This window comes from Amblyraja radiata, chromosome 9, assembly GCF_010909765.2.
Source record: "Amblyraja radiata isolate CabotCenter1 chromosome 9, sAmbRad1.1.pri, whole genome shotgun sequence".
Lineage (NCBI taxonomy): Eukaryota > Metazoa > Chordata > Chondrichthyes > Rajiformes > Rajidae > Amblyraja > Amblyraja radiata.
The window spans coordinates 53,826,320-53,839,558 of NC_045964.1; the positions used below are offsets into that span (position 1 = coordinate 53,826,320).

Below are 13,239 nucleotides of genomic sequence, written 5' to 3' on the forward strand. Positions count from 1 at the left end.
TGGATTATTCAGCGTATAATCAACCTCGGTGAGACCAAGCGCAGGCTTGGCGATCGCTTCGCACAACACCTCCACTCAGTTTGCAATTACCAACCTGATCTCCCGGTGGCTCAGCACTTCAACAACCCCTCCCATTCCGAATCCGACCTTTCTGACCTGGGCCTCCTCCATGGCTAGAGTGAGGCCCACCGCAAATTGGAGGAACAGCACCTCATTCGCTTGGGTAGTTTACACCCCAGCGGTATGAACATTGGCTTCTCCAATTTCAGGTAGTCCTTGCTTTCTCCCTCCTTCCCCTCCCATTCCCAGCTCTGTCTCCGCCTCTTCCTTTCTTTTTCCCCGCTCCCTCCCCCCGACATCAGTCTGAAGCAACGTTGCCTATTCCTTCGCTCCATAGATGTTGCCTCACCCGCTGAATTTCTCCAGCTTTTTTGTCTACCACCCTTTCACACAAGTTCTGTTATCCCACTTTCCTCACACACTCCCTACACATTAGGGGCAATTTTACAGAGGCAAGTTAACCTACAAAACCAATGCGTCTTTGAGATGTGGGAGGAAACTCACTCGCTTGCAGGAAGAATGTGCAAATTCAACACAGACAGTGCCCGAGGACAGGATCGAACCCAGATCTCTGGCGTGTGAGGCAGCAAGTCTACCAGCTGTGCCACTATATTTTGTTTTCCAAACACACAAAAAATTATACGTTGATAACTTTGGTTACTAAAAAAAAGAAACTACCATTGTCATTCTTAAATCTTTAAGTGATGCTATGTCCCCCTTTACACCTGCTGTATGTTTTAATTCAGTTCAAGACTATGGGGCAGTACATTGGCCATAAAGTTGCTGCCTAAAAGTGCCAGAGACCCGGAATTGATCCCGAATATGGGTGCTGTCTATATGGAGTTTTCTCCTTTTCCCTTTGATCGTTTGGGTTTTATGCGGGTACTCTTGTTTCCTTCCACATTCCAAAGGTGTGCAGGAACCTTTTTCAGACCCAACCCAAAATGTAATATTTTCCTTTTGTCCAGAGATTCTGTCTGACCTGTTGAGTTACTCCAGCTTTTTGTGTCTATCTTCAGCATCTGCAGTTCCTTCCTACACACACAATACTTACGTCGCTAATGTGTGGGATAGAACTAGTGTACTGGTGATCGGTGGTCGGCGTGGACTCGGTGGGCCTAAGGGCCTGTTTCCACGCTGTATCTTTCAATTAAACTAAAAACACTAAAACCACAGGGAGTCTAAAGAAGGGTCTCTACCCGAAACGTCACCCAATTTCTTCTATCCAGAGATGCTGGCTGCGCCATGGAGTTCCCCCGCACATTTAAAGCATGGAATAGTCTTCACCCTAGCATAGTCACCCAACCAGACGCAACTAAATTTAAGGTAGCTCTTTTTTTCCCAAGAAATATTTTTTGCTTAAATCCAAGTTATGAGTCGAGAGTTTTATTGTCATGTGTCCCAGATAGGACAATGAAATTCTTGCTTGCTGTAGCACAACAGAATATGTAAACATAATACAGAACAGGAGATAAACGTTCAGTGTGTCTATATACCATAGACCATATATATAAACAATAAATAAACAGATAAAGTGCATTAGGCTGATATTATTCAGAGTTTGTAGTTTGGTGGTGGACCCTCGACCACCTCCAGTTTAAATTCCATTTGGAATATTTTTGGAGGACCAGGAAAACAAGAAGCAAGAGTTACTCCAGGGAGTTACTCCAGCTCCAGAGAGCGATTCTGCGTTGGGTTTCAGCGGTCGCGGCGAGGCGGCGACTGGACAGCAATGGCAGCCAGATCTCCCACAATGTAATGGGAGGGAGAAAGTGCCCGGCACCGACCAGTTGCCATGGCAGTGCGCATGTGTAGGGCGGCCGATGATGTGCTGGCCGTGGTTGTGCGCATGTGCAGGGGGAGGATGTGCTGGCCGTAGCAGTGCGCATGTGTAAGGCAGGATGAGGAGCGGCCGGAGAGCGGAAACCCAGCGGCTCGGACACGGATGGTGGGCGGAGAGTGAGAGAGAGAGAGATAGAGATAGAGAGGGGGGCCCGCTCAGAGTTGAATGGCAGGTGTCCCGGGTTCTTGCCAAGCCGGGCAAAATGACACGGCTTTTAGGTTGCCCGGCGAGAGTTTAGGTGGCCTTTGGCAACTGGGCAACCGTTAATTTTGAGCCCTGCAATACAAGTTGTTGGTGAGACCATACTTGGAGTATTGTCTGCGGTTCTGGTCAACTAGCTACAGGAAGGAATGTCTGTGAAGCATGGTCTGTGATGGACTGGGCTACATCCATGCTGGAAATGGTACATAATGATATTGACTGGAACAGGATGTTGATTGGAACAATAGGGAGAGGTTGGATTTGCTGGGGTCTTTTCATTGGACACAGGAGGTTGAGGGGTGACCATATAGGAAATAATGAGGGGTGTAGATAAGTTGAACGTTTAGTCTTTTTTCCACAGTAGGGGCGTTTAACACTAGTGGGCAGAGATTTAAGTGAGAAGGGAAAGATTTAAACAAGAGCCAAGTGCAATTTTTTCAGTCAGAGAGTGAATATGGGAATATGGAATGAGCTGCCAAAGGAAACAGTAGGGATGGCTACTTTTTAAATGTTTAAAAGGTATTCAGACAGATATATGGATAGGAAAAGTTTAGAGGGATATGGACAAATTGGGCTGAACTCTGCTGTTGACTTGATGGCTCTATTCTTTAATAGGCAATTTACTTTGCATGCATTAGCTACACATGGCTGTGGAATGTGCTAGTAAGGAATCTGGCTAAGAAAGCAGTATTTTTCAAATCCAGCATCGTGGATTTTTATTCCTCTTAACAGCTGGGACGAAACTCACTTTGGAAAAATGGGAAGTTATTACATCAACCAGACATTTTTCTTTGATGTTCATCCTCCACTGGGCAAGGTATGAATTCCTCTATAAAGAATTAAAGAAATAAAAGATGATGAGGATTGTTGTGGAATGAGAGAGCAGTGGAGAAAATAGTCTATAATAATAATAATTAATATTGGATGAAAGAGTGTCACTAGCATCTCCTTGGAAACATCTATTTTGTTTTCTTTTTTTATGTGTTTTGGCTAAAAGCAGTTTTTTGCAGTTACAGACCACTTGCAGAGTCATGCAGCATGGAAATAAGCCCTTCGGCCCAACTTGCCCATGCTGACCAAGATGCCCCATCTGGACTAGTCCCATTTGCCCTCTAAGCTTTTCCTCTCCATGTATCTGTCCAAATGCCCAACTGAAGTCACAGGGTCTTAAATAGTCCCTTCAGCCCATCCTGTCCATGCTGTTCATCAAGGACATGTGATACATAGCTTTTTCTGCCGTGGTTATTCAGGTAGTCAGCTGGATAAAGTCTGCTGCTCAAGTCCTTTTCCTTACTTGGGTTTTTAACATTTCTTTTACTTTGATGTTTTCTCTCAAACTCGTCCAAGTTGCCTCGAACTCTGACGGCACAAATCCCTTGTGATATTCTGATCACTTGGAATAAACAAATCTCACATCCTTGGAAAGAGCAATAATAAGAGTTAATATTTCAGATAACATCCTAACCTTGCGCGTATAAAATGCCAGGTGTGTAAATCGTTTCAGGCTGCACATCTGATGTCTGATCTGCTGAGTAATTCCTGTTACAAACTTTCTGCCGTACTTTGATCCTTATTTTGCATTTGGATTTTTAACGTAGATTACCCAACTATGAAAGCATTTCCCCCAAATATAGCCTGACCAACCTATAATAATTTTATACAATTCTGAAGTGTCCTTTAAAACTTATTTCTAATGTAAAGCCCTGGTTTCTCCATTCCGATGTAATCCTTGCATATCTTTTTACTTTCTCTAATATTTTAATGTCCTTCTGTAACAGAGACAATCGAACTGCAGTGCTTTCTGGATTTGACCATTTGTCGTGTACAATTTAATGTCACTATTTTTGACTAGTTTGTCTAGAATATATCCCAGTTCTCTCATTGCTTTTCAGTTGCTTTCTTGACCAGGTGCTGCTTTTAATGTTGTGTTTATCTGTAAGTGTTTTTGGCTGTATACATTGTTATCATTATCCTGTTTTTAGATGTTAATTGGATTAGCGGGATATCTCACTGGATATGATGGTACCTTCCTCTTTAAGAAACCTGGAGACAAGTATGAACACCACCACTATTATGGCATGAGAGCGGTAAGAAATGTCAGATAAACCAGTGGACAGGAGGTCATATACTTAAACTGCAGGTACCTTGTGAGGAAAAGGAGCAGAGAGATACCAGTCTGTATATGGGGTTTTTTTTTAGATGTATATTTATAGAATCAGTATAGGATGCAGATTTTGCTACGAAAGATATTTTCAACGAAAAGTACACTATGTTGATGTTTCCTAGCGTTCTTTGTAATTGCCCGCCAAATATCTTAGATGCTTGTTTCACATGTGCATTACTTTTCATCACCTTTCAAGGTGATACGAACTAGTTTGGCCAATGTTTTGTGCTGTGTGACTATATCCTCTAAATATCATTAGTCAAGCTGCACTTGGAGTATTGTCTGCAGTTCCCATCACCAGGAAGGATGCAGTAAAGATTCATAGATGTTGCTGGGACTGAAGGACTTGAGTTATGAGGAGAGACTGGAGAGACTAGGGATTGTTTTCCTGGAGTGAAGGATACTGAGAGATGATTTTACCCAGGAGTATAAAATGATGAGGGCCATAGATAGAATAGAGAGTCACAGTCTTCCATCACAGTGAGGAATGTGGATTCCGCTGTGGTGGATGTTTATATTAAATTTTATTTTATGTGGCTGTGTGTCTTGTTGCTTTTCACTTAGTATGGCTGTATGGTAACTCAAATTTCACTGTACCTTAATTGGTTAAGTGACAATAAACACGAACTTGAACTTGAGTCTAGAGGAAACAAAGTAAAGGACACAGGTTTAAGGTGAGAATGGTGGAGACAAAGGAAATCTGAGGGGCAGGTTTTTCACAGGAAGGATGGTGGGTAAATGAAATAAACTGCCAGAGGTGGGTACAATTAAAATACTTAAAAGCCATTTGGACTGGTTCATGAAAGGTTAAGAGGGCAGTGAGCTGGCATAGGCCGGCTTGGCTGGCATGAACTATTTGAGCTGAAGGGGCTGTTTTCGTGCTGTTTGACTCCGTGAATCTATGGTATGACATCTCAAAGTGTAGTTTCCACCCTCTGATTACTATTTTTAATTTCTAATGTTAACTTGTTCTGTCTTATGTGCTCTTTCTTCTCAATATCTCCAGCTCTGTGCAACGCTGGGCTCCTGTCTTGTTCCTTTTGCATATCTCATTGTTTTGGAGCTGACCAGATCACATAATGCTGCTCTTCTCGCTGCTGTCTTTTTGATATTTGGTAAGTTTCTCTGGTTCTATTGAAATATCTTACTCTATCTTTGCCAGAGTAATACAGGACAGTACCTTCAAACAATGTCACTTTTGTGGGTATATAGAATCATACAACAATTGTGTGGGTATGTAGAATCTTACAGCAGATAATACCATACATAAATACTATTAAACTGAACTTGAGCACAATAGGTATAGTGAAGGGACAGATGCAGTGCAGAATGTAGTTCTCAGCATTGTAGCGCAATAGGTCCAGAGACAAAGTCCAATGCCTGCAATGAGATAGAGAAGAATGCACTAGCTTATGCAAAGACCATTCTGAAGTCTGATGTCAGAGGAGAAGACGCTGTTCCTGTGTCTGTTGGTGCAACATTCTGTATCTTCTGTCCAACGGGAGCAGGAAGAAGAAGCAATGACTGAGGTGGGACAATACATTGAGTTTATGTTGGCTGTGTGAAAAGTAGATGGAGTCAATGTTGATAAGCCTGGACTGTGTGATGGACTGGGCTACATCTACAATGGTGGGGAGTGTGGTCCGTGTGATGGACTGGGCAGCATCCACAATGGTGAGAAGACTGGGCTACATCCACAATGGTGAGAAGACTGGACTACATCTATAATGGTGAGAAGCCTGCTCTGTGTGACGGACTGGGCTACATCTATAATGGTGAGAAGCCTGCTCTGTGTGACGGACTGGGCTACATCCACAGCTCGCTGCAATATCTTGCGGTCTTGGGCAGAGTTGTTTTCAAACCAAGGTGTGATGCAACCAAGCAGTATTATCCATCTCCACATATCGCCACTAGCTGCTGCCTCCAAACTCCACCCCTTCCATTGACTACCTGGCTCCGTCTGCCAATCATTCCTCTCCTCACCTGGTTCTACCTATTACCTGCCAGACCCTCACCTCTTTATACCGCCTATCTCCCCCTTACTTTCTCAGTCCTGATGCAGGGCCTCAACCCGAATGGCTCACCTTCCCTCTGCTTCCGCTGAGATCCTCAAGTAGTTTATTTGTTGTAATGAGTAGATGTGTTCAGTCATGGATGGTGTGGAGCTATTTCCTCAGTACTGTTAGAGTTTTGCTCATCTAATGAAGTAGTTAGTTGAGTTTGAGTCTTGCATTTGCAGACAGACCGAGTGCTGATCAGCTCATTTCCCATCCTTGATCTGGAAACTGCTGATGTTGTTCAACCCATTGGCAACAATAACTTCTAGATTTAAACATATCTTTCTTTTGCAGAATTGGATGAATTACTGCAACTTTTCTTTTCCTTGGCAGATACTGGATGTATAACTATTTCACAGTATATCTTGTTGGATCCAATCCTAATGTTCTTTATTCTGGGAGCAGTACTCAGCACGCTCAGGTTCAACGCTATGAAGGACAGGTCAGTAACAGTTATTTACCAAGCCTGATGAAGTGGTCGGTAAATGTGTCACACGGACTGAACCACAACAGATTGCATTTTGCTTCATACTTATCTGAGCTCACTTTGTAGGTACAACTACTATCAAACACAGAATCTGAACATCCAGTACAACATTGTCTGATTAGGCTTTGCAGAATACCTTGAAATGGGTTAAAATATCAAGGAGGGAATTCCAAAGCTTTGGGCCTGGAGATCTGGGAACGCTCTGTTAAATCGGGCAATCAAAAGCGAGAAGTGAGGATTGCAAGACTGGAGGGGGCTAAGCAGAGGACAGACTCAAAGCCATGGAAGGGTTTGACAACTTGAGAATTGGGGTAGTGAAACAGAAATGGATACTGCCTGAGTATCCACGGTGCAATGAGGTGGCAAGTCAAAACATTCAATTTCTTTGCATGATGAAGTCAAGGAGTGATTGAGTTATTCAGAAACAGACCCTTCAGCTCAACTTGTCTCATTTGCCTGAGTTTGACCCATTTCCTCAACGAATTGTCTCCTCCTGCACCTATTTTCTATGTTTCTATGCAGGCGTATTCAATATTCAGGAAGGATAGACAGAAAGGAAGAGGAGGTGGGGTGGCATTGCTGGTTAAAGAGGAGATTATTGCAATAGCAAGGAGATACATTAGCTTGGATGCTGTAGTCTGAAGGGGTAGAACTGCAAAATAGCCAATGCAGAAAACGCTTGTTGGTTGTATACAGACCACCAAACAGCAGTAGGGAGGTTGGGGACTGCATCAAGCATTAAAATGGAGAGTGACACGGTTAATTCAGGGACAAGGGTCCTGAACTTGAAGAAAGGAGACTTTGAAGGTATGAGATGGGAATTGGCTAGGATAGACTGGCAAATTGTACTTAAAGATTTAAAGATTGCATGGATGAATTCCAAAAATTGTTTATCATTGTCTGGTGAAAAAATAAAACTGGTAAGGCGGCTCAATTGTGGCTAACGAGGGAAGTCTCCCGATGCCGGAGCACCATCACCCGGCGAAGTAGGGCCTGTAACATCAGCCCCCGTAGTGGCGACTGCGGAGGTCTCAATAGGCCTGACTATGGGTGGACATGGGGATGGGGACTGGACTTTGTGCCTTCCCTCACAGTGGGAACCATTGTGGGGTGATGTTTTTATGTTTATTGTTCAATTCTTTAATGTTGTATCTTATCTTTATCTGTGTGCTGCATGGCAAGTCAAATTTCACTACACCAATTGGTGTATGTGATAATAAATATCCTTTGTATCCTTTTGTAAGTCAAGGATAATGTTAAATCCAAGGAAAAGGCATATAAAATGACAAGAGGAAGCAGCAAACCGGAGGACTGGGAGAAATTTAGAACAGAGGAGGAGAAAGGGGTCAATTAAGAGGCGGAAAAAAAGAGCATGAAAGAAAGCTTGCGGGGAATATAAAAACTGACTCTAAAAGCTTCTTCATATATGTAAAAAGGAGAAGATTAGTGAAGACAAATGTAGGTCCCTTACAGTCAGAGATAGGTGAATTTATAATGGGAAACAAGGAAATGGCAGAACAGTTAAACAAGTACTTTAGTTCTGTCTTCACTAAGGAAGACACAAATAATCTCACGGAAATACTAAGGGACCGAGGATCTAATGGGAGGGAGGAACTGAACTGAATCCACAATTGTCAGGAAATGGTGTTTGGTAAACTGTTGGGACTGAAGGCAGATAAATCCCCAGGGCCTGATGGTCTGCATCCCAGAGAGCTCAAGGAGGTGGCCCTGGAAATCGTGGATGCATTGGTGATCATTTCCCAATATTCTCTCGACTGGATCAGTTCCTGTGGACTGGAGGGTAGCCAATATAACCCCACTTTTTAAGAAAGGAGGGAGAGAGAAAACGGGGAATTAAAGACCAATTAGCCTTACATCGGTAGTGGGGAAAATGCTTGAGTCGATTATTAAAGATGTAATAGCAGTGCCTTTGGAAAGCAGTGACGGGATCAGTCAAAGTCAGCATAGATTTATGAAGGGGAAATCATGCTGGACTAATCTTCTGGAATTTTTTGCAGATGTAACAAGTAGAATGGATAAGGGAGAGCCAGTGGATGTGGTGTATCTAGACTTCCAAACAATCTTTGACAAGGTCCCACACAAGAGATTTGTGTGCATAATTAGAGCACATGGTATTGGGGGTAGGGTATTGACATGGTTGGCAGACAGGAAGCAAAGAGTAGGAATTAACGGGTCCTTTTCAAAATGGCAGGCAGTGACTAGTGGGGTGCAGCAAGGCTCAGTGCTAGGACCCCAGTTATTTACAATATATATTAACGATTTAGACGAGGGAATTAAATGTGACATCTACAAATTTGCGTATGACACAAAGCTGTGTGGCGGTGTGAGCTGCGATGAGGATGCTATGAGGCTGCAGGGTGACTTGGATAGGTTGGGTGAGGGCAGATGCATGGCAGATGCAGTATAATGTGGATAAATGTGAGGTTATAATAATAATAATAATAATGGATGGGATTTATATAGCGCCTTTCTAATACTCAAGGCGCTTTACATCGCATTATTCATTCACTCCTCAGTCACACTCGGTGGTGGTAAGCTACTTCTGTAGCCACAGCTGCCCTGGGGCAGACTGACGGAAGCGTGGCTGCCAATCTGCGCCTACGGCCCCTCCGACCACCACCAATCACTCACACACATTCACACACAGGCAAAGGTGGGTGAAGTGTCTTGCCCAAGGACACAACGACAGTATGCACTTTGGTTATCCACTTTGGTGGCAAGAACAGGAAGGCAGATTATTATCTGAATGGTGTCAGATTAGGAAAAGGGGAGGTGCAACAAGACCTGTGTGTGCTTGTACATCAGTCACTGAAAGTAAGCATGCAGGTACAGCAGGAAGTAAAGAAAGCTAATGGCATGTTGGCCTGCATTACGAGAGGATTTGAGTTTCAGAGCAAGGAGGTCCTACTGCAGTTGAACAGGGCCCTGGTGAGACCGCACCTGGAGTATTGTGTGCAATTTTGGTCCCTTAAATTGAGGAAGGACATTCTTGCTATTAAGGGAGTGCAGCGTAGGTTCATCAAACTAATCTCTGGGATGACAGGACTGACATATGATGAGAGAATGGGTCGACTGGGTTTGCATTCACTGGAATTTGGAAGGATGAGAGGAGATATTACAGAAACATTTTAAATTCTTAAAGGATTGGACAGGCTAGGGGCGCTGCATTGAAGGAGCCTGTCCGTTTTTTCCTATCTTTTTTTTATTTTAGTTTGTCTAACTTTTGTTTTGGGGATTCTTTCGTTTTTCTATGTGGGGGAGGGGGGAGGGGTAAGGGGGAAACCGCTTCCCAGTCGCTTCCTGGCGAGGATGCGACTATTTTTCGGAGTAGCGCCCTCGCCCCCCACCTCGGGGCCTACCAGCTGGATCGGAGCGGCCTTTTCTACCGGAGACCGGGGACCGGACCAGAGCTTCGGCGGCGCGGCACTGGATTCACCGCGGAGCAGGCGATAACTACTTGAATCGCCGTTTTGGAGCTCCGGAGCGTTGGGCCCGCTGCTCCAACATCGCAGAGCTGTGGTTCACGGAGCTCCCAGCGCGGGCGGCGCTGACCGACATCACGGAGTCCCTGGGGCCCTTTGCCGAGGGCCGCCAGCGGGAGTCTCCGCCCGGCGCAGCCTGGGGAAGTCGGGAGCTGTGGACTCCGGTGGGAAGCGGCCGTTTTGGAGGTCCAAGGCGCTGAGGTTGGCCTCCAGCCCTGACGCCGGAGAGCCAACATCCCGGCGAGCGGGCCTGAGTGGCAGGCTGCCAGTAGCGGCGACTATGGAGGGCTCCGGAGGCCTCGACCACAGGTGAACATCGAGGAAGAGACTGACTTTGGTGCCTAACCTCACAGTGGGAAACTTTTGATTCTGCTGTGTGTTCCCGATGTTGGGAGAGCCCAGAACCAGGGGTCACTGTTTAAGAATAAGGGGTGGGCAATTTTGGATACTCCCCGTTGGATTGCAACTTTGTCGTGTTCAGGGAGCTTGTGTGTCTCAGTGACCCCTCGAGCTATGCCAGCGGGAGATTCGTCTGGTGTTAGGGTCTCCCATGTTGGACAGGTTGAAGGGTAGAGGCGAGACGAAGAGCGATCCACTGGTCCTCCAGGTTGGAGGTTGAGCACAGGGCTAACAACCCTGTCTCGTAAAACAAATATGTTACGGAAATAGCAACTGAAGGAATCAACACTACTGGGCGTGATGGAATTCCAGGGCTATCGACAGATGATAGGATGAATGTCAACCAGACAGCATCCCAAGAATATTTCTGCACTGGACACTGGACGGGAAACCTGGGGAAGTGTCCAGAAGCTAGCCCAGAACAGACAGGACTGGAGGACCTTCGTTGCTGCCCTACATGCCACGAGGCATAATAGGCAGTAATTTAGGACTGAGATGAGGAATAACTTCTTCAACCAGAGAGTTGTGAAACTGGAATTCCTGCCACAGAAGGCAGTGGAGGCCAATTCACTGGATGTTTTCGAGAGTTAGATTTAGCTCTTAGGGCTAGAGGAATTAAGGGAAATGGGGAAAAAGCAGGAACGGGGAACTGATTTTAGATGATCAGCCATGATCCTATTGAATGGTGGTGCTGGCTCGAAGGGCCGAATGGCCTACTTCTACACCAATTTTTCTATGTTCCTGCAGCGCTTCTTTCAATTATCCCAACTGGGAGTTTAGAAGGATGAGGGGGACTTTATTGAAACTTACCAAGTAGTGAAAGGCCTGGATAGAGTGGTTGTAGAGAGGATATTTTCACGAGTGGGAGAGTCTAGGACCAGAGCCATAGCCTCAGAATAAAAGGACATACCTTTAGAAAGGAGATGAGGAGAAATTTATTTCCCAGACTTTTCCTTGCATTCTTTCTTAAACAGCAATAATGTTAGCTACTTTCTTGCCCCTTCTATTATCTGTTTGAACGCTCTCTATAAGGTTGCTTTCCAGATGCCTTCATGTTATCAGCTTTGATAAGTATTTGAAATATGAATGATCTGTTAATCATTTCCCATTTTGTTTCCAGGCCCTTCTCTCTTCCTTGGTGGCAATGGTTGGTACTGACAGGAGTTAATCTTGCTGGAGCCCTTGGGGTAAAATTTGTTGGAATCTTTGTCATCCTTCTCATTGGAATTAACACTGCGTGTGACCTGTGGCATCTTCTGGGAATGCTTGACATTTCTCTGGTAAGTAGTCATTTGGCATCTTCTCAGTTTGGCAAATGTACGCTCTGTATGAATTATAAAACTATATTTCTGAACAAATTCATTTGATTCCAATTCAGTGCAGTATTTTATATTTCAAGTGACAAAACAGAAGATTAGTTATCTTGGATGAAGGTGAATTGTGTGGAGAGCATGAAGGGCATGTGTACCATGTTGGGGTTAATGTGGCAGCTTCCCCACTGGTTGGCATAATGGCCTATTTAATTCTCTATTGTTCTATGATTTTAGACTGTAATCTTACACATTAGCCGGGTACCATAGTCAGAAAATAACATGGGAACTCTTATCTTGTTTGTCCAACATATTTGTCATGTTGCAATAAACATGATATGATGTTGGACATGTTGCACAATCTATATCGTTTTAATCGTGGGTGGCACAGCGCCACAGCAAATAGAGCAGCTGACTTGTAACGCGATCATCCAGGTTCCATCCTGACCTCTGCTCTCTGTCCCCACTTGTGAGTGCATGCATTTCCCTTGGATCAGATTGCTGCCACATCCCAAAGGTGCACAGGTTGATGTTAATTACCCACAGAAACTTCCCCCAAGTGTGTCGATGTGTGGTAGAATTTGAGGGGGCTTTAGGTGAATGTAGAGAGAATACAATAGAATCAGTATAGGTGGGTGTCATGGAGTGGGATGCCTTATTGGTCGAGTCCCATCTGTGGATCACACAGGAATACATGTACAAAGTTGGTGGAACAAACAATAAACCAGGGACTGACTCGTTAAAATAATTTTAAACAATTGTTGATGTTGAAAGCCCATCTTTCAGACCATCTCAGAGGTTTGATAGGCTGAGGGCGCAGTGGAGGCGTTGGCAGGTGAGTGAGAGGAAATGATTTATTGATGATTTTGTGGGTGATTAAACTCAGGAATATGTTACCTCGTTCATTGAGTCATTGAAGTTCTCTACATGCAAGTAGAAGGTTGTGAATGAATTAATCTACAAACGGCAAGATTATGATTATGCCACAGCTACTGATTATGGATTTGGCTGATTGTGCACTTTATTCTAGGTTGAATTTGGAAAACACTTTCTCGCTCGGGTTTGGTGCCTCATTCTCCTGCCTCTTGTCTTCTACACAACTTTATTTGCAATTCATTTTGTAGTATTGAACAAAAGGTGAGTTTTTTTTAATCAACGTTCTGTTTAATTATCAACTTAACTCTGCTTGATATGCAAAATAAATTATTTTGGAAG

At 44.2% G+C, this 13,239-nt stretch overlaps 2 protein-coding genes across 4 annotated transcripts in view; one reads left to right on the forward strand and one right to left on the reverse strand.

Annotated features, from left to right (window-relative positions):
• Window positions 1–2,026, reverse strand: part of syne3 (spectrin repeat containing nuclear envelope family member 3) — a 49,399-nt gene extending 47,373 nt beyond the window's left edge. Inside the window, exon 1 of the mRNA XM_033027457.1 lies at window positions 1,988–2,026. The gene's annotated coding sequence lies outside the window, so the exon portion shown is untranslated. The remainder of the gene's footprint in view (window positions 1–1,987) is intronic.
• pomt2 (protein O-mannosyltransferase 2) overlaps window positions 1–13,239 on the forward strand; it is a 47,839-nt gene that overhangs the window by 9,917 nt on the left and 24,683 nt on the right. For 2 of the 3 annotated variants that reach the window (XM_033027452.1, XM_033027449.1), the window contains 6 exons: window positions 2,837–2,921; window positions 4,087–4,191; window positions 5,275–5,383; window positions 6,659–6,767; window positions 11,835–11,994; window positions 13,055–13,161. In XM_033027452.1, coding sequence (XP_032883343.1) covers window positions 2,837–2,921; window positions 4,087–4,191; window positions 5,275–5,383; window positions 6,659–6,767; window positions 11,835–11,994; window positions 13,055–13,161 — 675 coding nt within the window. The remainder of the gene's footprint in view (window positions 1–2,836; window positions 2,922–4,086; window positions 4,192–5,274; window positions 5,384–6,658; window positions 6,768–11,834; window positions 11,995–13,054; window positions 13,162–13,239) is intronic. The other variant, XM_033027451.1, reaches the window with a different exon arrangement.